The following is a 24,486-nucleotide window of genomic DNA, read 5'->3' on the forward strand; positions in this document are numbered from 1 at the left end:
ACTTTTTGATTATTTTATTATTTGTCCCTATTTTTGCCAATACTAAATTTGTAACTACTACAGTTTGAATTGTCTACACAAGCCAGAGTTTTTACAGATACTACCCCCATAAAGCATTTTTGTCAAGTTTGGAACTTCAGTGAATCTTTGAGCTTCTAAAGCCAGTTCTCCATTCCTAGGGCTGTGTAAGCCTCAGCCTGCATGTAGAAGTTTGTGACTTGGGGTGAACCTCTTCTGGGCAGGCCACAGAAGGTCCAGATTTGGTTTTTTTTTGGGTCATTTGGAGTCCTCTCACCCCTTTTGCCATGTTTGTGACTTTATGAGTTACTACAGGGACATTTTGAGTTGAAAATTCATTTGCAAAGCATCTTTCTTACTTGAAGGTAATAAAAGAAGAAAACGGACTGCAAAACCTGTGAGAACAACAATAAATAGCTAACCCCTATGGTGCCCTTCTTTTTAAACTGGCTAATCAACTTTCATGATCATTAGTCCCGCATGGAACTTTCTTACTGCATGTTTTTGTGGTAATATTGTTTTACAGACTTATGATTTATGATCATTCTGTAATCTTCTACCATCGATTGTTAGTAAAAGGGTCACCGTGACATTTTGTAATTGTTCAGCCTAGTAGACTAAAACTTCACTTCTCTGAATTTTCTGCACAAAACCTGCTCAGCCTTGGGTAAATAAAACTGGCATGGGCGGCAGACACAATTTCACACACAGAGTGCCCTCTTCAGGACAGCCCTCACAATGGCACTTAAAAGAGAAGGATACAGGTCTCGATGTTGGCTCCCACGATGTATCCGGTGACATCAAAGTTGATGCGGATGAATTTACCCTGAAACAGAAGAGAACAATTTACTTAGAACAAAGAAATAGTCCAGTATGCCAATATGCCCAGCGCAGAAATCGATAGTATCATTTATGACTTTTGACCTTGACAGGTCATGGAATGTTTCCAGGGTGACCGGCGGCCCTGCACAGAGGGGTTGAAGTGACTCAGGACATGGGCAGAGTTCAACAAGGCCCTGCCAGACTCCATATGGGAGTACTGATGATAAAAGCAAATTATTTGGTGCAAAAAGAAGGGCACCATTGGGGGTTGGTATACCATGCATGTGCACCTCATGCCCCAGAAGTGCACAGAACTTGGGCACCAACACAAAGGGCAAATTCGGCAAGATCCTGGCACAGCAAGGACTTTAGGGCAAGCAGAGCCACGTGTCCTAACTTTTTCATCCCTTTGTAATCATTTTCGGGAAAGAGGTTTTATTTTTCATTATTCTCTATCCCCATCGCCTCCCTGGCCCACCCATACTCACAAATCTGGATGAGTTGTCATTCTTTACAGTCTTGGCATTACCAAAGGCTTCCAGGATAGGGTTGGCCTGCAACAGCTGCTTCTCCAGCTCCCCCTGAAACAGTTGAGGATGCAAAAGGTTAATGGGTGGCAGCACTAATGGACGCTGGGCTTGTGGTTGGTGCCAAATGGTGCCACTCTCGTCCACCATTTATTAACTTTCAGGATCGGACTCTCAAGCTGTGAACCTAGAACCTAGGATGACAAATGAAACAAAAAAAGCCTATTGTTTTTGTTTTTTTGCTCTCTTTGTGCATTATTTCCTCTGTTTTTATCCGTCGCATTTTGCATTAGTTGTATTTTTGCTAAATGTCTGGTTATGGCGCCTCTACCACTTGTTATTTTTTTGTCATGCCTTGTTGTGTAGTGCCCATTGCTATTTCTTGTTTTACACTTCCTCTTTATATTGAGCATAAGGGGGTGGTCCCCCCATAAAGCAGTAGCTGAGGGACTCCCCACAGGCTTAGATGTCATGATTTTAGGGGTGTATTTTGATTTATTCACATTTTTAACTATTCTTATTGTTTGTTTGCAACTTAAACCACTTTACACTGGTCATATCAGAAGACATATCATACCAAATGGTGAACGGGAATTTGAAATAAAAAAATATATATATATATATATATATATATATATATATATATATATATATATAGTGCTGGTGCATTTGTTCTGGTCAATCCAGGACTCCTCCTCTGGCACCTGTTTAAAGTGCCTCTTTTTATCTTCAATTGTCATTATCATTATTTTTTTATGTTGTTTTAGTAATTCATTGTTGGTTTAACTCTCTATGTCATTCTCAGTCTATTTGGTGATTATTTAGCATCTGTGTTTTTTTTCAGTTCTCTTTGGTTCTTTGTATTTTGACGGTGGATCCCAAAGATTCTGGGTCACCTGTCCATCACCATTAGCGGACATTAATTGTTATTCTCACATTTTAAACACAACATTAACTGAAGCTTAAGAATGGAACAACATTCATTGAAACAGTAAAGAAAAGCCTCATAACTCATAGTAGAAAATTCTTTTTTAGCTTATATTGTACAAGAAATCGTTTAGCACTTCTGCAACGACAGAAGCCAGAAAGTCTAAAGTCCGGGTCTTTGATAATATTACAGTAAGCATGCCACCATCCAATTTTGAAATTTTGTTAAGTAAATCTTTAGATACAAAGGAACATTGTTTTTCCTATAGGGGGCCAGGTGTTTTTACGGTTTCCCTCTCCCCTTTCCGGTATTTTTCAGCCTTGGCTTCGTTTTGACCTGTGCAGGTAATGAATGAAGCCTGCTTCCTGTGTTTGGGGTCAGGATCATTTTTGGCTACTAGGCCTCATCTGGTGTCTTTTGTTTAGGGTTCTGAGAGCCTGGCAGAATTATAATAAATATGTGAAGTCGCCCACTTCAACACGATGAGCGTATCAGTGAACTGCAGTAACAGCACTGTGTCCTGATATGATATTGTATTCAGAGATAGAACAGATAGCTAATTTATTTAGCTAAAAGTCCATCCATCCATCCATTTTCCAACCCGTTGAATTCGAACACAGGGTCACGGGGGTCTGCTATCTGCTAAAGTTCAGTCACAATTGTTTCAGTGTCCTCAAAATTCACAAATGGCAGAGGCAGTAAGTAGTTCAGGGAATTCAAACTTCAAAGGACATGTGGCATAGGATTCTTCTCTTTTAGTTGCCAGGTAAAGTTCTTGGTAAGAATGAAATTCAGTATCCTGCTCTCATATATATTTATATTCAGCCAACACAGGGCGCAAGGCAGGAACCAATCCGGGCAGGGCGCCAACCTACCACACAGCTAAAAGTCCTTTTTTTGAAGATGCAATAGAGGAAGCATATGAGCTTTTATTTTTTGACTATTTTCCTGTTTATGTTCTAAATTTTGTTTATAGAACTAAACTCTTCATTCATTTAAGATTTTTGGTTGTGTAAATCTTTTCAACTAGCAAGTTTTCTGTTTTCCCTTCCCCTGAAAGTAACGGGGAGGTTAACACCAGAGGTTTTCTCACTTACTACTGATTCTGGAAGCGATTCCCACAGCTTGCCCAGTAGAGAATTAAAAGCCCTTCCAGCCAAACAGCTTCTGAATTTGGAGTTGGAGTGCTGGACAAGGGCTCAACTCCCAGGAGGAAGGGACACCAGATGTAGAGAGAAGGCAGGTGAGGTAAGAAGGGAGTTTGTGTGTATCTTACTGGCAATGGGTAAACAAGTTAGACGTCCCATCCCACAGACAGGGGGTCCATACTTGAAAGGTCTGGTGGGGCCAGTCGGTTTATTGCTTAGATCCTTTCAGATTTCCCTTTATTTGCCCCACTGTAATGTATGTCTATTCAGTAAATAAAACACCATCTTCTTGAACCACTTTTAGGGTATGGGCATGTCTCACGAGTGCCCCCTACAGGTTGAATCACTTTCACATAAAGTCTGTTTTGGTCAGTTTGAAGTGAGAAGAGTGAGAAGCGATGTAAAGTAAAGTCCGTCTAGCCAGTAGTAAGGAGTGATTGTACTCCTCTTTGCTTGTTGAACTGAGATATATGGTGCCAGAGGGGACTGGGTGGTCTCATGGTCTGGAATCCCTGCAGATTTTATTTTTTTTCTCCAGCCGTCTTGAGTTTTTTTTTTTTTTGTTTTTTCTGCTGTCCTCCCTGGCCATCGGACCTTACTCTTATTCGATGTTATTTAATGTTGACTTATAATTTCCTACTATGTCTTTTATTTTTTTTTATTTTCATTATGTAAAGCACTTTGAGCTACATTTTTTGTATGAAAATGTGCTATATAAATAAATGTTGTACTGTATTGCATCTTTGAAAGGCACTATATAAAGTAAAAGGTTGACTTACAGACTCACAGAAGTGTACCTTTTTGCAAATGGGATGTTGAATGTGGCTGTTAAAGTGAGGTGGATAGGGGAGTGGGGCGGACAGGCTTGTCACATGGACACACACACACACACACAGGCATGCAGATGTGACTGGTCACACACCAAAACCAGTGCTGTCCTGAGTCAAGTCTTTCATGCACCTTGGGCGTCACAGATTTAAAATTTTCGAAAAGAGGACGCACCACAGGGAAAAAAAAAAAAAAAAAGTTTTTCTTGTTTTTTGGACTTTTCAGGAGAGCACAAACACGGCACACGTTAACACAACCAATCAGGTGGGCCTATCGCCACCCCAGCCCACAAGGGTAGGGAGTGGGGCAGCAATAGCCACACCTTCAACCTCTCAGTGCAGGGACGCTCGAGTGCAATGCTGTCCCACTAGCCCACCAGGGGGAGACACAATACTGCAGCACAACTTCAAGGAGCAGCAAACAATCAGAAGGACAGAGCAGGGGACACCGAATCAGAGGACTTCACAGAGAGAGACACGAGTACCTGGAGCCAGCAGTTACGCAGATGAAGCAGGCTGACAGCCCAGCATGCACCCCCGCAAACCCTGGTCAAGGGGCTGGCTGGCTGCCCACCCACACACATCAGGAAAAAAAGTAAGAAGGAAAAGCAGAAAGAAAGTCTGTGTTTATATGTATAACAAATGTACATGCGGTATATACTGCATATACTGTACATATGTGTGTATGTGTCTGTGTACAGTATAGCACAGCAGAGATAGCCAAATACAGCAGATAGGCTCACATTGACCAGATGAACAGTACAGAGGCTCACACACGACACACAAATGTACTCTACTGTACACACCATTACAAATACACTTATGCAGTACTCACTCACTCACTCACTCACTCACACTTACAGGCGTCAAATAAAGTCTACAGTATATATTTAATACACAGACTGTATAAGTGGAACACTGTAAGCAGCAGACACACTCATATTAATGCAGGCAGCATGTCTGGTTTTAACCACCAGGTGCCGCTACCGTACAAACACGTAAAGGAATGGCCAATAAAATACTAGGATTCTCCCAGCTCACTAGGGTCCCTTTATGTGGTGTACACTGGAGAGGACAGCCTATCCTGGACCAGCTACTCTCTATGATGGCCTGTGGTGGCTATTGAAGTGAAGGACCACCTGGGAGCCACAAGAGGGAGCACCATGCACATAGCCCCTGCGCTTTTATTCAGTTTTGAAGTAATTCTTAGGTACCCTGGTTATTAGCTATTTACGTGGGCTTTAAAAAACCTTCTAACAACAAGACAACTGAGCCGGTAGGTTTGAGAAGAGGGGGGCAAGACTGGCACAAACTCAACTGGTAGGTGGGAGAGAGGCCAGGGAGTGTTGGTGAGGATGATAACAGGGGGTGCTTTGATGCCTATGGTTAAGTAGACCAATCAGCCCCCATTTCTACCCCTTATATATTATATTATATATACACACACATACATATATACATATACACAGAGCTATTCAAAATGAAAGAGCAAATTTCAAAAATGTATTTCAAGCAAACTGTACAAGACAGAAACACATTCCACACATCACTGGATAGAGGAAAGTTCAAAGTTTGGTCCTGTGGTCCTTGAGGTTGCATGCACTCAACATGAGCACCATGTGTAGTGTGATAAACATTAAAACAGTAGACCATTTCTTGCCGCACACGACTCAGCTGGTCCCTAGTTACTGAATTCACAGCTTCCTCAATACAATGTCACAAATCTTGAAGATTAGCGGGCATTGGTGGAACAAACACTTTTTCTTTAATGTACTCCCATAGATAAAAATCGCAGGGGGTAAAGTCTGGAGACCTGGGAGGCCACAGACGATGAGCAAGATCCTGTTGTTCACCTCTTCCGATCCATCGTCATCATCGTTGAGGTGACGCCGGACCTCCGAGTGGAAATGAGGCGGGGCAACATCTTGCATGAAAATGAAGTCATTCGAATCTTCTTGAAGTTGAATTTTTAAACTTTGAACTTTCCTCTATCCAGTGATGTGTGGAATGTGTTTCTGTCTTATACAGTTTGTTTGATATAATTTTTTGAAATCTGCTCTTTCAATTTAAATTAGCCCTGTGTATATATACTGTATACACACACACACACACATATACCTACGTATATACATATATATGTACAGTATATATGAACGTTTTGATACTTCTTGGCCTAATTGGTGATTGTTTGGGACTGAGTTCAACTTATGAGTAGCCCTACTGTCTATATTCATACAGTCTAAAGATCTGCCTATACCATTTAGACTGCAGACTGTACATTCTGTACAAACATATAGTGTATATGTGATATGTATACATATTTACAGCATATATGCTATATATATATATATATATATATATATATATGACAAACATATATATGAATTTACATATATACACATATTCCATTAATATAAATACTCTGCCATATATACATATAGAAAACTCAAGTGGACACTGACACTTCAGCACTAATACAAGACTGCCATGCTGCTGCTATACAAGTAGACACACACACACACACATACACATACCGCATATATGCATACATACAAATATGTGTAATGACGTGTGTTTGAGGAGGCTTGTATTCAAATACACACTATATAGATACACACACAGTACTGTATATATACCCACACGCCCACAAGTAAATCGCCAGGCCATACTTTTGTACTGCAGTATTGTTACCCCAAGAGGACACCACAACACGCCATGCATATCTTTGACACCCAGGCACACTCGCCAGAATATACTCACGTATGCCAACTGGACTCCTTGCTGCTGCTATGTGGAGGAAATGTGGACACACAAGTGGTCAGAGTCTGGCACGTCTTGGCGGCTGCTGCACTTTGGCTTGCTGGATCATGAAGGGTGATGACTCCTGGTCATTCATAAGCAGTGTGCCGAGACAGCCATGGCACCTCAACATGCGGCCAGCTAAAGATGGAGCTTCTTGACCAAACTGGACAACTTTAACCCTCCATAATCATTACATTCCCGTGTTACAAAGTGCACATTCCATTTTTTTAAGCTCATCAGACTAGGACAATGGAGCTCTACCAGGAGGGGCTGGTTGATCACCGGACACACACAGCTCCCCCATTAACAACACTGAGCCCATTCCAGTACTTTGAGAATCTAAAAACTGGAAGCCAGGGGTTGCTCTTTTAGAAATGGGCACAACACTCACTGTCAGACTGGTGTCCTTCTTCCCCTTGTGAGATGAAGCCACCACTGCCAGGTACTGGATGACTTTCTTCGTGTTCTCTGTCTTGCCAGCACCAGACTCGCCTCTGGAGAATAAAGGAAGAAGGCAGTAAAAAGGTGAGAAAAGCCTGTGGGCTACAAAGGGCTGCACTACTTGGGTTTGCTTTTAAGAGCCTCCATCGTTGGCTGGATCTACAGAGACCTGACAGCTCATGAACAGGAAATGTACATTTATCTACCCTGTCCGGTTTATTAGCCTATTTATTTTGTGAGAGTCACTGAACAGAAATACACATACAGAATATATGAGTGGAGGGGAGGGGCGAGGAGAGGAGAGGAGAGGAGGGCGCTTATCTTTTTGTGGCCTGGGAAGTGGGCTTGGGGGGTCCTCATCAAAAAGGAAGAGGAACAACAAGTGACAGGTGAGACAAGAATAGAAAGAGAGAGAGAGAAGGAGCTGTACAAGCGTCCTGTCTCTGAATAAGAGATACATCAACAGGCAGACAGTGAAAGGCACTATATAAATGATAGATAGATAGATAGATAGATAGATAGATAGATAGATAGATAGATAGATAGATAGATAGATAGATAGATAGATAGATAGATAGATAGATCTGCCTGAAGGGCTCCAGCTCCAGTGACCTAATAACATTATTATTATTTAGTTGACACCTTTACCCAAGGTGACTTGCAACATTTCAGATACAACTGGATGCATTTGTTTGTTTTTTTCCAGTTGGCGCACAGGCAGGTCAAGTGACTTGCTCATGGTCACACAAGGCCATCCCCACCCAGAATCAGCTGGCAAATTTACGACAGAAGTGATTACTAACTAAAGATCAAAAGGACCTCTTTGTTAAACTTTCAGGGTGGGAAAGGGCACTGGGGGCCCCATCTAGTAAACATGGGTGCAAGTTTTGTTTAGGTAGTACCAGGGAATCAGATCAGTGCATCTCTCTATCTATCAATCTACAGTATTTTACTGTCCCTTTCATGACTGTCTATCTATCTGACTATCTATGAAATAATGCCTTTGCCATTTGTCTAACTATAATATAGGGCCTTTCATATCTACAGTATCAATCTATCTATCAATCAATCATATGGTGACTTTATACAGGTTCAGACACCCAAGAAGCTGACGGACGAAGAAAACTTTGGACCATCCACATATCACGGGGTCATGAGGTCAAAGAGATCCTGGGACTGAACACCCTGAAGGACAGGACAGATGACACTCAGTAAAGGTGTGGCATGGAGGAGTGAAGGCATTCTGGCATCTGAAAGCTAAGACACCCAAAAGCAGGAGACGAGAACTGCGGCCAACTCCGAGCAAATTTTCTCCTGTGAGGCTGAAGGAATTTACAGGGAGGCCCACCGATGGACTCCTACAGCCCTGAACACCCCAACATAACCTTATATAGGCAGGTGAGCCACATGCTGTAGGTGGAGCAATGGCTGAGGCAACAAGGAATGTAAACTGAAGACAGAAGAGCTGCTGCCCAGAGCAGATCACCACCTAATTAAATAAGCATGGACAAAAGGAGACTGAGGGACAGTGTGTCTGCATATACCGTGGGCCGCAGCAACCAGAATGTGGTGATTTTAGGTGGGCAATGCCCTCATTTATAATGATTCCACAGAGGCACCCACCTCTGAGACCAAAATCTTCAAACAATTTTATATCTGACACACTTCAGTAGGAGTGGTCTAGTGTTATAGTCTAGTAGTTATAGCAGCTGATGTATGCATTTGAATCCCAGGCCTTGGCAGGGATTTCTGTTACATCTTCCCGGGTTTTCTTTGCACTCCTCCACAGATGTGTTTGTCAAGTTGACTGGTGTGTGTGCGTTGAGTGGCATACAGTATATAGGTACTCTGTCTGGGGCTGCTGCGGTAGGCTTTGGCCATTCTGTGATCCTAAGCTGGATGAAGTGGACTTGAGAAGGTTATATTAAGTGGGGCACACTTTGGAGTAACAAATATGGTGTGACAGAAGAATACAGAAAGCTTGAAGTGATACTCACGTGCACAGGATTGACTGGTCTTCACGATCTGGAAAGAAGACACAAATAAGGTTTGGTTAGTCACTAAACTGGCACCTGACTGGCTGCTGAACACAAAAGGATTTGGCTCCGTCATGCCCTTGGACACACCCCTGGCCACTCCCTCTGATACACTCTCAGCCATACCCACCACTTTAGTCATAATCTGAGGCCATTCCTCCTTAACAGCCTGTTTAAGGAAGCATCCATGAGTCTCATTCAGTGAGCTGCACTCTGAGCCCATGGGTGTCAAATTGTGAGCTTTTGTTCATAACCACAGTGTCTTTGCTTATTTTTGTCTGTTCAGTAATCTTACTTTAGATTACCTGTTAACCTCAGAACATTCAGATCCAAGTCCTAAAAACACTGCTGTCTACTCATGACTAGACTGATGCCCAATTGCACGTGAAGGCTCAAAGTGGGGCAGCGTGAGCTCACAGGACATGATGGTCAGTGACCAGACACCGATATCAGCTTTGTAAGGCTGAAACACAAACATGGAAGGCTACACCAATAGATTCTGACAGGCTGCTGACAGGAAATTGAATATGATTGGCTACTGAACACTCATGTGGAACATGAAAGCAGCCTATTGAATATGACACAATTGGTTACTGCAAAGAAATCTGATTGGCTTCTAATGTGATTTGCTTCTAAGCACAAATCCAAATGACTAATGAGTATCAAGTGCATATACTTCTTACCAAAGAAATCGGATTGTTTAGTAGACATGAACCTGACAGCCATGGGAATTAAGATCACTTAGAACAGTGGCCACCATTAAAATAGTAATGGTTACTGGTCACCACTGGAAACTGTGGTGACATTTGTCATTCATACAACTCAAAGGGTCACCTTCCGGGATCATCAGAGGTAGGCACTACCACTCCGGGACACAAGGGGGTGGTATAGCTGACAGCGTAGGTTCTTCATCCACTCACAGTTCAGAGAAACCGCCCAGTGAAAGGAACTGATTCCGCCCCTTCCAGTCTATCAACTATAATGCAGAGACACTCCCGATAGGGGTGGTCTCAATCCAGGACGAGCAGACAGCTAGACGGAACCTCCACCCTGATGTGTGTGACTGCACTACAGAGCCTACCAGGCAATACTGCCTTGTTTTTCTGTTATTCTGCTCCATTGAGTGCCTGTTTATTTTCTGGACTGATTAGTTAGGAAAAGTGGGGGACCCGGTTGGTTGCAGCCCACCCTGCAAGGCTACCACGCTCCATAGGTTGGGAAGTGCGGTGTTAGGCCACTGACCATCGTTTGAATGGACTGGCTTATAAAGTCAAAGCTAACTTGGTTACTGAATGGCAGTTGCATGGGACTGGTAACTGGACACAAACTCAGCTGGCTACTGATTGCCAGTCAAGCTGCACTGCTTGAATCTGATTGGGTACTCAACACAAACTGACTTTACCAATTTAAACTTGTTGAATCTAACTGGGGTGGCACGGTGGTAGCGCTGCTGCCTCGCAGTAAGGAGACCCAGGTTGGCTTCCCAGGTCCTCCCTCCGTGGAGTTTGCATGTTCTCCCCGTGTCTGTGTGGGTTTCCTCCCACAGTCCAAAGACATGCAGGTTAGGTGCATTGGCGAATCTAAATTGTCCCCAGTGTGTACTTGGTGTGTGTGTGTGCGCGTGTGCCCTGCGGTGGGCTGGCGCCCTGCCTGGGGTTTGTTCCTGCCTTGCGCCCTGTGCTGGATGGGATTGGCTCCAGCAGACCCCCATGACCCTGTAGTTAGGATATAGCAGGTTGGAGACTGACTGACTGAATCTAACTACTAGCTACTTCTGACCAATGAAATGGTCATGAACGTGAACTTGAGGGTCTCGTGAACGCAGATCTGATTGGCTCATAACCAACAAGTAAATAAGTAAATGATCACCAGCTGAATCTGATTTGTTACTGAACACCAGGCGACTGGCTACATATCAAGTGGATTTTCTATCATACATCTCATCTAAAACATGATGTGTTTGGCCACTTAACAAAAAACAATTTAAACTGGCACCTCTGGCCATATTAAGGCCTATTATCATTAAAAGAGTAACTTCTAATGAAAATGAGACCACTGATGACCCACCTGATTGTACCAAACATTTGTGTCAAGAGAAGCACCATAAAATACTGAAATACCATCTGGTCAAATGGTGCCTCAGGCACATGCCACTGCATGATGGGAACCCGTTTCTGAGAAGTCAGAGACTTCATAAATGAGGAACTGAACGTGATGGACCTTCTCCGCGGTCCACCGCCTCTGCTTAGCGTTCACTGAAGACTGCGCCCAGACTTTCTGGTGCGAACTGCCAGAAAAAAAAAATCCTGTTTTTGCTTTGTTATTTTGGGGTACTGGGGTACTGAACCTTCACTGACGAGGGTTAAAAACGAATTGAAAAGATTTCAGCATAAGGCTGCAACATAATTGCAAAATGTGCAAAAAGTGAAGGGTCCGAAGACTTTCTGAAGGCGCTATAAGTCAAAAGGAGCTTAAAAGTTAGGAAACCCAAGCCCACATAAGAGAAAACCATCTTCAGACTTTTTAGTGCGTGCTCACAATTTTGGGCAAAGTGTTGCCAATAACGTCAGGCCATATATGGCCGTGCTGATGATGTCATCACATGTGATTTCTGTGACCCCGCCCCCTAGCAATGGGTCACTGCATCACAGCAACAGCTCAACAAAATGGTAGTGTCCATTAAAAACAAAATGGTGTCGCCGAGTTATCAAAACATAGCATTAGTAAAATTTGGCCAATTACAGAAAGAAAATAATAACAGAAAAATGTATAAGAATTTTAAATGTTTGCCAAATTTTAGCTCCAGCACAAATTATCACCTTCATCACCAGGAGAAGAAGTCACAGAAAAAACGGAATGGTAAATTAGAAAGGCCGCAGACTTAACAGACCCCAGGCTGGCAGAGCTGCCAACAGAGGCTTAAACAGATTGATGTAAGCAGTTTGAAGTTTGACTGCCCCCACCAGGCAGTGCCCACCGGTTGCCACAGTGCACTTGGCCACATCACCTTATTTGATGTGCCGTCCAACACATCCTCACATTTTCAATCTTAACGTGCTGCGTTTAGCCACACATCGTCCCAGCCCACCTCCAGCTGCTCTGTAGCCCCCTTGAGGCAGGACACTCACCTTGCAGCATGCTCCTGTAGGCGTTATCGGCGATAGCGTAGATGTGCGGGGGCACCTCATGCCGTTTCTTCCCTTTATACATGTCGATGATCTTCTCAGAATAGATGGGCAGCATTTTGTAAGGGTTCACCACTACGCAGAACAGGCCGGAGTAAGTCTGGGGTGGAAGAAGAACAACATCATCAGTGGACAGCACATAATACAGACTGGTACTGACCCAGTCCCGGCCATCACTGCACAACCAGTCAAAAAGGCTTGTAACGGGGAGAAAGAGTTTTCCACCCTACTTCAAGTCCAAGACCCCAGCTGTACTTCACTGTATTTCCACTTGTCCACAGTGTGGCGCTGGTCACTACAGAGCCAGGCCCAAACGTCCCTTCTGCTCACTCTACAGCATTCCACTAAGATGAGCCCCAGCCAGTCCGTCCCCCCATAAGCACTTGCGCTGTACTCCAGGAGAGCAGTGATGAGAGATGTTCACAGGAGAGTTTGACCACAAAGCTGAACACTGGCATTCCTTACCTACTGGACCGCAGAGGTTCATCTGACCTTGGACTGCCTGTCCCCATTCTCACCACACTCTCATGCTCTATGTGTCCATTTGTGGCATATGACATTGGTACTCAACATGTTCACACAATTTGACTTTTCTTCTTAAGCCCCTTGCTGGACATGGCCGTGTAATTTGATTTTTCTCGCCTGTCACCGTGTTGCTTTCTTGTCCATTCTGCACAGATCTCTGTCTTCCACCTCACTGAATGCCTCTGCTTTCTCATTGGAGCCCTCATACTGGACATCTTTGCTGGTGTCCTCATATTGGTCACTCCTGATTCTTTGTCCTAACCCTCTGTTCTCACTAGCTAGACATGATTGCTTCCTACCATTGTTGTTCTCATCTTAGACACACCCTATTCTCAGTAGCCTCTGGTTTTCTAGTTGGAGTCCTCATACTGGACAGCTCCATCCATGTCCTCATGTTGGACTTTCCTCTTTCTTTGACTTTATTTACTGTGTCCACTAGCCGGACATGGTTGCTCTCTCTTCTCTCTGTTCTTGGACACCCCTTATTCTCGGAGGCCTCTTATGAAATGCCCCTAATTTCTAACCTGAGTCCGTATACTGGACCCTCTTGTTTTTTTGTCCTCACTTCCTGTGTCCACTCGCTGGACATGACTGTTTCCTCTGCAGTCCCATACTAAGACCTCCTACTGGTCTAGTCTCCTGATTCTGTGTGTTCATGCTAGACTTTCCTTTCTTTAGCCTTACTCTCCTTGTGCCCACTAGCTGGGCATGTCTTTTCTCCTTGTTGGTCACACCTACTCTTGGGCACAGTTTATTCTCAGTGGCCGTTTGCTGGATGTCCTTCTCTTCTGGTTAGAACACTGGGCCTGTCCCCTTTTTTCTGTCCACCTGTACCCACGCCCTGGACAGGACTGTTACTTCATTTTCTAGCTTCCAGTTTGTTTTCTATGCTCTTGCCTGAGTTATCTTCTTTTTACCCCAATGCCCTCATTTTGCATTTTTTTTTTTGCTTTCTCTGACCTTACTTGCTCTGTCCCTATATAGCGCCTTGACCTCGAGCTTTCAGTTTTTTTCCCAGGATACTCACATAGATGAGGCCGGAGAAGTACCGCTCCCTCAGGTTATGCAGCACCGATGCCTCGTTCAGGCAGGTGAGCTCGGCCATGTCCTCCACCTTGCTGAATTTGGGCGGGTTCATCTTCTGGATGTCGTCCTTATTGATGGTCACCTTCTTGCCATTCTCGTTGACCTCCACCACCACCTCGTCTCCTCGCTCCTCCTTGATGCTGGCCGCCTCAAAGCCATGCTTCTCTGACGGGATCCACACCAGCCTCTTAGCGGACCAGTCGGCCTGAGCCAGAGGGTTGTTGAGCATGTTCTTGTCGAGGAAGAGGAACTTCTCGTCCTCGCTGAGGGCGCTTCCTGTGGTTTTCGCCATGGTCAGTTCAGGAGAGGCCTGTCGTGAAAAAACGGGAGCACATCAGAAAAGAACAACTGAGAGAGAAGGCGTTGACGACAATCCGAAGAAACGAGGACACGGAAACATACGAGGGGGCAACAGCATGGCGTCATACCTCAGTGACCAGTCGGGGCGATATGGAGACTGTGTGTGATGTAGTGCCTTTCAACAGTGAACCCTGGAAACATTCGGTTCAGAGTTGAACAAAAAATATAATAAATACTCGCCAAGTAGGTGAGACGACATTACAGCTTGTTTAAAGCAATCAAGATCAATAAGGAAATGGAGTATCTGATAAATAAAAGGGAAACGAGTCACCTATCAGTCTTGAGTGTTTTATATAGAGCCTTACATAATACGCTTACTCACTATGTACTTATAGCATTCGAGGCCAACTGTACAAAGAAAAAAAAAAAGGAATATTTCTTAAATAACATTATGGAAATATATCCTGCGGTGTCCAAGCTGCGGCGCCTCCATTGGACCACTGTCACCTAACATAATGGGGAATGAAACTGCTCCTGTCCTCAGGCTTCTGCTCGCCCAACCACTGGCACCTTCCATCTTGTCAAGATGCCCATCTGTCCACCAAGGCACTCACAAAGTACAGTAGAAGGAAAATGTTACACTGATTCATCCATCCATCCATTATCCAACCCGCTATATCCTAACTACAGGGTCACGGGGTCTGTTGGAGCCAATCCAGCCAACACAGGGCAAGGCAGGAAACAAACCCGGGCAGGGCGCCAGCCTACCACACGGCACACACACACTAGGGACAATTTAGAATCGCCAATGCACCAAACCTGCATGTCTTTGGACTGTGGGAGGAAGCGCACACAGACACGGGGAGAACATGCAGACTCCACGCAGGGAGGACCGGAAGCGAACCCTGGTACTCACTGTGCCACCGTCTGCCCTACACTGATTCAGAATTTGTTAAAATTGATATGCTTTAAAAGCTTTAAACACAACTTCTCTTAAACAAGAACTTTTCGTTTTTATTTTTTGCTATATTCATTTTTTCCTTTTTGTGCGCACTGTTTTACTTTTCATTTTTATTAAAGCTTTTAAAAAACGAAGATAATTTGTCTGTGGGCGGCACGGTGGCAGTGGAGTTTGCATGTTCTCCCCGTGTCTGTGTGGGTTTCCTCCAAAGACATGCAGGTTAGGTGCATTGGCGATCCTAAATTGTCCCTAGTGTTTGTGCTTGGTATGTGTGTGTGTGCCCTGCGGTGGGTTGGCACCCTGCCCAGGATTGGTTCCTGCCTTGTGCCCTGTGTTGGCTGGGATTGGCTCCAGCAGACCCCCGTGACCCTGTAGTTAGGATATAGCAGGTTGGGTAATGGATGGATGGATGGATGGATGGATGTTTTACTTTTAATTTTTACTAAAGCTTCTAAAAAACGAAGATAATTTGTCTGTGGGCGGCACGGTGGCAGTGGAGTTTGCATGTTCTCCCCGTGTCTGTGTGGGTTTCTTCCGGGTACTCCGGTTTCCTCCCACAGTCCAAAGACATGCAGGTTAGATGCATTGGCGATCCTAAATTGTCCCTAGTAAGTGTTTGGTGTGTGTGTGTGTTCCCTGAGGTGGGCTGGCACCCTGCCCGGGGTTTGTTCCTGCCTTGCGCCCTGTGCTGGCTGGGATTGGTTCCAGCAGACCCCCGTGACCCTGTGTTAGGATATTGCAGGTTGGACAATGACTGACTGACTGACTGACTTTGTCTGTGGAATCATTTCAAGGCGTCACGCTTTTGCTGAATCCCATTTGCAAACCAGAGCTGCTGAACTTTGATCATTCTGGTTAAGCGCAGCTACAGCGCCTTTCACCAAAAACCCGATGACAGTTTTGCGTAAAGCAATCAAGATCAAAATGAATAAATGAAGGAAAAAGGATACTCCGTATTTCTGAAAATAAAGAAGTTAAAGAGGTCACCTATTAGTCTTGATCTTTAAATGGCGCCTTTCACAGTGACCTCATTCACCACGTATTTAAAGCACCCATGGCCTTGAAGGGTGGTGGTATCACAAACGAGCCAAACTTGCTTATCTTGAGCAGGGTGGCAGGGAAGATGGAGCTTATCCCAGCCAGCATAGAGCACAAGGCAGGAGCGCCCCCTGGAGAGGGGGCACACACACACACACACACACACAGTGGGGCCAGATGGACTGACGTGTCTTTGGGCTGTAGGAGGAAACCCATGCAGACACTGGGAGAGCCTGCATACTCCATGAAGAGCGTACCTAGGCCTATGTCACCCTTAACACAAACAAGAGGATTGTAACTGGTGGTCTGGGAATCCCCATTAAGTCAGAGAGCACTGGGATAGTTCCCAGTTTCTGGTAAGCATGGGTGGGCTGCCTGTGATGTCACTTCCAGCTTTGGTGCTAATGCTGCTCTCCATAAGTGGAAACCAAAAAGATTGGAGTGGGGGAGGGGAGGTCTTCCTACCCATATAAACAGGCTGCCTTGCTGCGTTTCCAGCTAAAACCTACTTTCCTCCCCCCCCCTCCTTTCATACCCAATCGGGGGTTCTGGGGAAATAAGATAAAGAGGAGGTCAGAAGGAACAACAAAAAGAAAAAAAAAAACCTCTTATCTTCAACTTTTTATTTTACGTCCTCTGGACTAATGATAATTAAAAAAACGCAGGCCTTCTTCCCGGGGCAACAGAGAATTGCCGGCCGGCCGTACTTGTTGACCATATAAGGTCAGGTTATCTCAAGCTGACAAGGCAGACAACAAGGACGGCTAATTTCAAAACAAAGCCCTTATAGGGAATGATATGCCTCCGCATCCTACGCAGCTGACCGGGACTCCCAGCAAAGAGAAAAGGCCAAATGAGAAAAGTGAGGCGCGAGCAGCGGGCACCCTGGCCTTCTAGGAAGAGCCAAGCAGAGCCAACCTGGCATTCTCGTGAAAGGGAGTGGCACCGAGTGTATTCCTGGCAAAATGGAACAAAAACAAGAGAACAGGTCAAATCAGTAAAATCAGCCACAGATGCCAGGTGTGCTCCTCACTCCTTGGCATCCTGCAGAAGTGGCGAAGTGAGTTCAAGCCAGTACTGCCGCTTGGTCAAAACATCTGATTTCCATGAGCCTCAAAAAAGACCCCACGGGTATAAAAGTGAAGCCCTGTGTGTCCTCGAGTCAATGGCTATGTTGGCCCTGTGGGTAAAACATTGATAGCTAATGTCCCATCACTCCCTTGTACTGCTCAGTTGAGACAGTATGACCTCAACTCATTAGGACTGCTAGTTAGGCCCTCTGTTCCAAATCAAGCCCCCCTAATAAAGGGATGGGTGACCATGAAACACGCAGGATGCCAGTCCAGGCTCTGACTACCTCCTCATCACTTCATGGCTAAAAATTCTGAAGTGTTTTCCACCACCCAAGGCCTCTCACCCTTTGACATCCTTAGTATTTTAAACAAGAAGACTTTTAGTTTTGCCCCCTAATCCACGTCAGTACCCTCGTTAAAAGGAATGGGTGCCCCCCCGGGAAAACGGAATGGAATTCAGATGACACCAACGACCTAAAAACTCGAAATTGTGTTCCACAGCCAAAGCCCTCTCAGCCCTTTACATCCTTCGTAGTTTTAAATTAGAGGACTGCTAGTTAAACCGCAGGTGGCATGGTGGCGCAGTGGTTAGCGCTGCTGCCTCGCAGTTAGGAGACCTGGGTTCGCTTCCCAGGTCCTCCCAGTGTGGAGTTTGCATGTTCTCCCCGTGTCTGCGTGGGTTTCCTCCCACAGTCCTAAGACATGCAGGTTAGGTGCATTGGCGTATCTAAATTGTCCCTAGTGTGTGCTTGGTGTGTGTGTGTGTGCGCGCGTGTGTGTGCCCAGCCCAGGGTTTATTTCCTGCCTTGCGCCCTGTGTTGGCTCCAGCAGATCCCCATGACCGTGTAGTCAGGATACAGCGGGCTGGATAATGGATAGTTAAGCCACCAGTTCACATGAAGTACCCAAACTAAACAATGGATGGCCCGCTGGGTACACAGCTTCGGAGTTTGACACCAGACACCATGGGTAAAAACTCAGGAAGGTATTTCAAAGCCAAAGTCTCATCACTTCCTTGTGTTGTCCTGCATGTCCTCCAGATAAGGCAGCATGTCCTCAAGTTGTTAAAATAAGAGGACTGCTAGGAAGCCCTAAGTCCATGTCATGTCCCTAACTAAAGAACGCGTGCCCATGGGTAAAGGGTGCCACTTAAGACACAGACTACCATCTCACCAATAGGAACAAGCCAAGGGTGTTATCTGAAAGCCAAAGTCCCATCACCTACTTGTGTTATTCAAATGACTTATTCTGGGTCCTGAACAGAAAATGAAGAAAACAGAGTTCCAGTTCCTTACCCACTTGGCTACACTGCATGACTCTCACCTCTTTGTGTCTCTTCTGATGCCAGGACGAGTGACCCCAATAACCCTGACCACCTCTGACTCCAGTCCTTTAATGTGTCAGGTCGTCTCTTGCAGAAAATGCCTCCTTTTTGAGGCTCCCATCGTGACCACTGAGCCGTCACCTTGTGCAGAACACTCTGTGGCTTTGGTGGGCTGTCTTATCAGCAACATGTCCTCTGCATGTCCATGAGTCATGTCTACTGACACCATGATATCTTGCAGAATAGCTTGGACAGCTTGAGCGTGTGTCCTAAAATCAACTGCAGAGAAGGTCCAATGGCTCCAATAAGCTCAAACTTTGGAGGTTCCCTTCTTGGCTCTTTGTCTTGAGTGTGCCCATGCAGTGAGTCGTCTCCTCTGACCTCCCGAGTATCTTGGAGAACAGGAAGAGTTGGCCCCAGTAACCCAGGACTTTCAAAGCTCCCATTTTGTCCACCGCCCCTCGGATGTGCCCAGAAGTCAAGTCACTTCAGGATTTATGTTCTGCAGGGAATGCCTGATGGTTCCAGTAAACCTGAACTTTGGTGGGCTCCCATCTTGATCAATGTCCTTCTGGTGTGTCCAGTAAAGAACATTATGTGGCTCCCAGAAGCTGATCACTGATAATCCAATGTTGTCTGTAAGTCAATTCATTTCACCCCTTGTGTTCTACATGGAATGCTTAATGGCTCCAATGAACTTTGGGGGCTTCCATCTTGTCCAATGATCCTCCAGTGTGACCTACACAGAACATTGTGTGGCACCTTGGACTTTGGGGAGCCAACCTATCAGTAACTTGTACTCTGCACATCCACAAGTCACGTCTTCAGATTCCTTGATGTCTTGCACATTGGCTCCAGTAAGCCTGGATGTCAGAATCTCCCACAGTTAAGTACATGGAACCCAATTGTATTCTGCAGACAATGTTTAATGGCCCCTGTAAGCTTGGACTTTGGGGGGCACTTATTCTCTTGGAGTCTTTAAATTGTGTCCTCTTCCCCTATGTGTCCCAGTGCTTGAATCCAGCCTTTTCAAACAGTCTGATCATTTCATTGTATGGATTTCATCTTGATGGCCAGTGAAGGTGAGATTGGGCAGGAAGAAACCTTATCATATGTAGATAATTTAACATTAAGGGGGCTGGGGGTCCAAATTCTGGAATGATTCAAATCCCTCAACCCCCTTTACTGCTCAACTGGATAACCCCACAGGAATATTCTAGAAAGGCTCCCCTTAAAACTGACGCAGTGGCAGCCCAGCTTCTCTGCAGAAGAATGCCGTCCTCTGGTCCGACGAGTTCAGATGCCCATATTTGGGAAAAGTGCTTTTCTTTGCTTTTTTTCCATATTTACAGCAGTCCTCTTTGTAAACAGAAATCCAGCTGAGCCGGCATGCCACCTCATCCATCTTTTCTATGCATTACACGACATTTAATAAACTTTCTAAGCTTTTTCTAGGAATAATGTTGATCTCGAAGGGGAGAACTGAATGACGGTGGACGAGGGGCTCAGCTAATGGAAGTATAGAAAATATAGAGACATATGGGACGGAATACTCGAGTCCTACAAAAGTCTCATTGACAAAACAACTGTTTATTTCAATAAGAAAAAAAAACCCCAGGGCATGGAATGGATGGGCCGTCTGGCCTTGGGATCAAACTAACAAATTTAGGAGGAAATCAAATGGAAACTAATGTCCAATAAAGAGAAAAGGGCAACACTGACAGACAAAAGGGGGACACTTCAGGATGAGCAAATAAAGAGGTTGGGATTCGAGCAAGAAGAGCTCAGTCACATCTCAGATGGGGGCCTCACAAGGTGACCGAGGTGGAGGGATGCTGCCATTGAGATCTTCAGCCTGTCACTCCCTCACACACACGTATAAATCCAACTATCGATCCTTCCTAAACAAATCCATCCATCCATTTTTCCAACCCACTTATCCAGGACAGGGTCACGGGGCAGCTGGAGTCTACCCCAGCAAGCATAAATTCATTGAATCCAAGGTAATGTCATGGGGGCCTACATTGGACCCTGGACAGGATGGCAGTTCACCTCAGGGCTGACTCACTTAGTTTGGGCCAGTTCAGAACTGCCTGTACACCTGACCTGATGTGGGAGGAGAACTCACAAGGCCAAAGGGAGAACATGCAAACATCACATAGGCACTTCTAGGAGTCTTACCCTATCTTGAAAGCTGATCCCTGGTTTGTCCTAAAATCAGATCACTTAACCCCCTTCAGAGAAGCTCTAATGGCTCCACTGAACACACACTTTGGAGGTTCCCTTCTTAGCTACTTGTCCTTAGTGTGTCCATAAGTTATGTCCAATGGCCCCTAGGTATTTTACAGAATACTGTATACAGAGTGGCCTGGATTTTTGATTACTGACCTACAATGCATCTAAAAGTCCAATTTAGAGTTATGTAGGCTCATGGGGGCCTCTGTATTGGACCCCTGGACTAGATGCCAGTTCCCCTCAGGGCTCACTCCAATTCACCTAACCTGCATACCTTTCAGATGTAGGAGGAGAACTCACAAGGCCAAAGGGAGAACATGCAAGCACCACAGAGGCGTGGGTCAGGCAGAGATTCTAACCACATAACTGAACTGTCCTTTTGTTAAAATGATTTTTTTATTTAGCTTCAATGAAAACCAACACATGAGAAACTGAATCTGAAAATGAATAACTAAATGGTTTGTCAATTTCTGTAAATACATTTGAATTGCATTTCCTTGTTTTACGACGATAAGGTCATGTCATGACAGCGCGCCAGCCATTCAGCAGATGGTTTCAGTCCAGAAAAGCTGGTCGCCTGCCAAACATCTTTAATATAAAGTCACGGAAATGACAAAAATATCAGAGAAGGCTTCACTTATATATATAGCTTAGAACAACAGGAGGCTTCTCTAATGTAGCGCCTTTTGCAGCATCTTTCATTAGAAGGGGTTTTCAGTGGGTCAGTGAAACACATAAAGTACCTGCAAGTATGTGGGCTGAACAATTTAGCAGTCCTCCATATGAGGCGCTCTGCATCTCCTGGCAGTGGATCTAAAGCGGGAGAAGAGACAGCCGCCTTCTAAAAAAGGAAGAAGGGCACAGAGAGCCCATCCTGCAGATGTCGGGAGATGAAGAGGCAGGCATTTTGTGAGCTTTCAGCCTACACTGGACGCTGGACGGGATGCCAGTTCAAAACAGAGCGTGTGAGAAGGGACAGCGGAACGAGGTGGTTGAGCACAGAATGAGGAAGGTAGAAGAGGAAGAGAGAACAGACCATAAAAGAGAAGATGTGGAATGTCATTTCTCGTTCATCAAATTCGGAATTCACAAGGCATCACATCTCGTAAAAACACAGAAAAAGACACCAATGAGCCTCTGAGAGGAATACGTATAGTCATGTGTGTGTGAGAGAGAGGTGCATGCTGAAACTATCTGTGGCATGTGATAGAGGGATAAGACAGATGGATAGATAAGGAAAGGCACTATATAATACACTGAACACAGGCAGATAGGAGAGGTACAGTTTGAAGGACACTATAACATATAGATGAATGGGTGTGAAAGACACTATATGATAGATTTGGGAGACTCTGTATAACAGATCTAGATGTCAAAGGCACCGTATAGTAAACACATATGAAAGGCACAGTATGGTATGCAGATAATGAAAGGCACTATATAATATACTGCAAACAGACCTAACAAGCCTGACCCTCACACTGAGCCACTTGATGAAAGAGCTCTGTGCGTCCTTCAGTGTTGACCTTTTTTATAGCACCTTTTACAGCCATTGCACTGCCTTTTTTCACCCGTACAGGAACAGAGCAGATGTCTGTCTCTCCGCAATTACTGAAGTTATTTCACTAAAACAGGAAGGAGCAATTTAAAACAAACTCAAAAGCCACCCGAGACCCGTTTAGATGAGCCATGCAGACAGGCAGTGCGAGGGTAGAGGAAAATCAGGAAGACAGATGAACAGCCGGGAGGAGCCGAGAGACAGAAAAACACATTTTTTTTTGTAATGTTTTAAATTTTATTTTATTTTTTACCCTTTTCCACAGGTGGGTGTGGGTAGGAGCCGAGCAGAAAGAGCTAAATCCCTAGTCCAGAGCAGGAGAAGAGAAGCTTGTCAAAAGGCAGAGAGGTACACAGGTGAGCAGAAGAACCAGAGAGTGGAAACAAGCCAGAGGATGTCTGGCCGGCCGGCTGGCTGAGGAGATGGATACTCACAAGAGTGGCTGGCTGGGCTGGGCTGGGCTGGGCTTGGTCCGTGGAGCTGCAGATTTGAAAAGCCTGTTCCACAGATGAACAGTCCAAATTACCATGTTGTGCTCTCAGCGGGGTATTTCAACAGGGGAGGAGGCGGGGCTGAGGAGGGAGCCCCTCCCACCAGAGGAAGCCAAGTCCGGGCTCACATGCTGGTATCAGCCGCTCAGCCGAGACTCCTGCTGCTTTCTGTGAATGACATTTCAACCCTGTAAGGCACTATATCATCAGTCTTAATAGTCTCATTCCTTTTTAACTGTAAGATGTTTTAAACTTCACCAAACTCCAAAAAAAAGACCAGAGATCAAAGCTTTTCATTTCTGGTCATAAAAAAAAATGTAACATTATATGTAGTAGGAATGGAAAAAGACCTCCATCCTGCCCTGTACTGGCTAGAAGAACTTTGCATGAATTGAGCCACAATAGTATACTGACTTTGTGCTGCCTTACCTTTACAGATAGATAGATAGATAGATAGATAGATAGATAGATAGATAGATAGATAGATAGATAGATAGATGAAAGGCACTATATGAGATAGATAGATAGATAGATAGATAGATAGATAGATAGATAGATAGATAGATACTATTATTAATCCCAAGATAGGGAAATTAGATACATAATCCAGATAGATAGATAGATAGATGATACATGTGAAAACAATATTAAATTAAAGACTAATAGAAAATGCAGGTATAATAGACAATAAGATAGATTGTATAATGTTAATGTTTATACTTTATTAATCCCAAGGGAAATTCACATAATGGAATTGAACAGTAACAGACAATAACTTTGTATAATGTTAATAGTGTGGGGTCTCCTCAGTCTGTCAGTGGAGCCGGACGGTGACAGAAGTCTGTCTCTGAAGCTGCTCCTCTGCCTGGAGATGACACTGTTCAAGCTGACCACTCCATCCTGCCCTGTATTGTTTTTGGATACAAGACCTTTGCGTTAATTGCTTTGCATTACTACTGAAAGGCACTATATCATAAGTCAGCCACAACGCCGCTTTGGCTTTCTGCTGTCTTTCTTTACATCAACAATGTGCTGAACCTCTCCATTCTTTCCACCGTTCCCACCCCCAAATATCACCTTTATGAGTTTACGTACATGCAGATACTTTTTCTGCTGGTGTGTTGCTTGTGGACCCAGTAACTCTGACTCCTGAAAGGCACT

The 24,486-nt window shown here is 44.8% G+C and overlaps 1 protein-coding gene across 4 annotated transcripts in view; it reads right to left on the bottom strand.

Moving 5' to 3' along the window:
- myh11b (myosin, heavy chain 11b, smooth muscle) overlaps positions 1–24,486 on the bottom strand; it is a 77,990-nt gene that overhangs the window by 48,038 nt on the left and 5,466 nt on the right. For 2 of the 4 annotated variants that reach the window (XM_039775312.1, XM_039775316.1), the window contains exons 2-9: positions 23,269–23,493; positions 14,287–14,655; positions 12,678–12,834; positions 9,511–9,538; positions 7,464–7,566; positions 7,031–7,057; positions 1,329–1,421; positions 781–844 (exon numbers count right to left, since the gene is read on the bottom strand). In XM_039775312.1, the coding sequence (XP_039631246.1) occupies positions 781–844; positions 1,329–1,421; positions 7,031–7,057; positions 7,464–7,566; positions 9,511–9,538; positions 12,678–12,834; positions 14,287–14,637 (823 nt within the window). In that variant the 5' untranslated portion in view covers positions 14,638–14,655; positions 23,269–23,493. Of the gene's footprint in view, positions 1–780; positions 845–1,328; positions 1,422–7,030; positions 7,058–7,463; positions 7,567–9,510; positions 9,539–12,677; positions 12,835–14,286; positions 14,656–23,268; positions 23,573–24,486 lie in introns of those variants that run through there. The other 2 variants (XM_039775313.1, XM_039775315.1) reach the window with 2 other exon arrangements.

This window comes from Polypterus senegalus, chromosome 13 (genome assembly GCF_016835505.1).
Source record: "Polypterus senegalus isolate Bchr_013 chromosome 13, ASM1683550v1, whole genome shotgun sequence".
Taxonomy (NCBI): Eukaryota; Metazoa; Chordata; class Cladistia; order Polypteriformes; family Polypteridae; genus Polypterus; species Polypterus senegalus.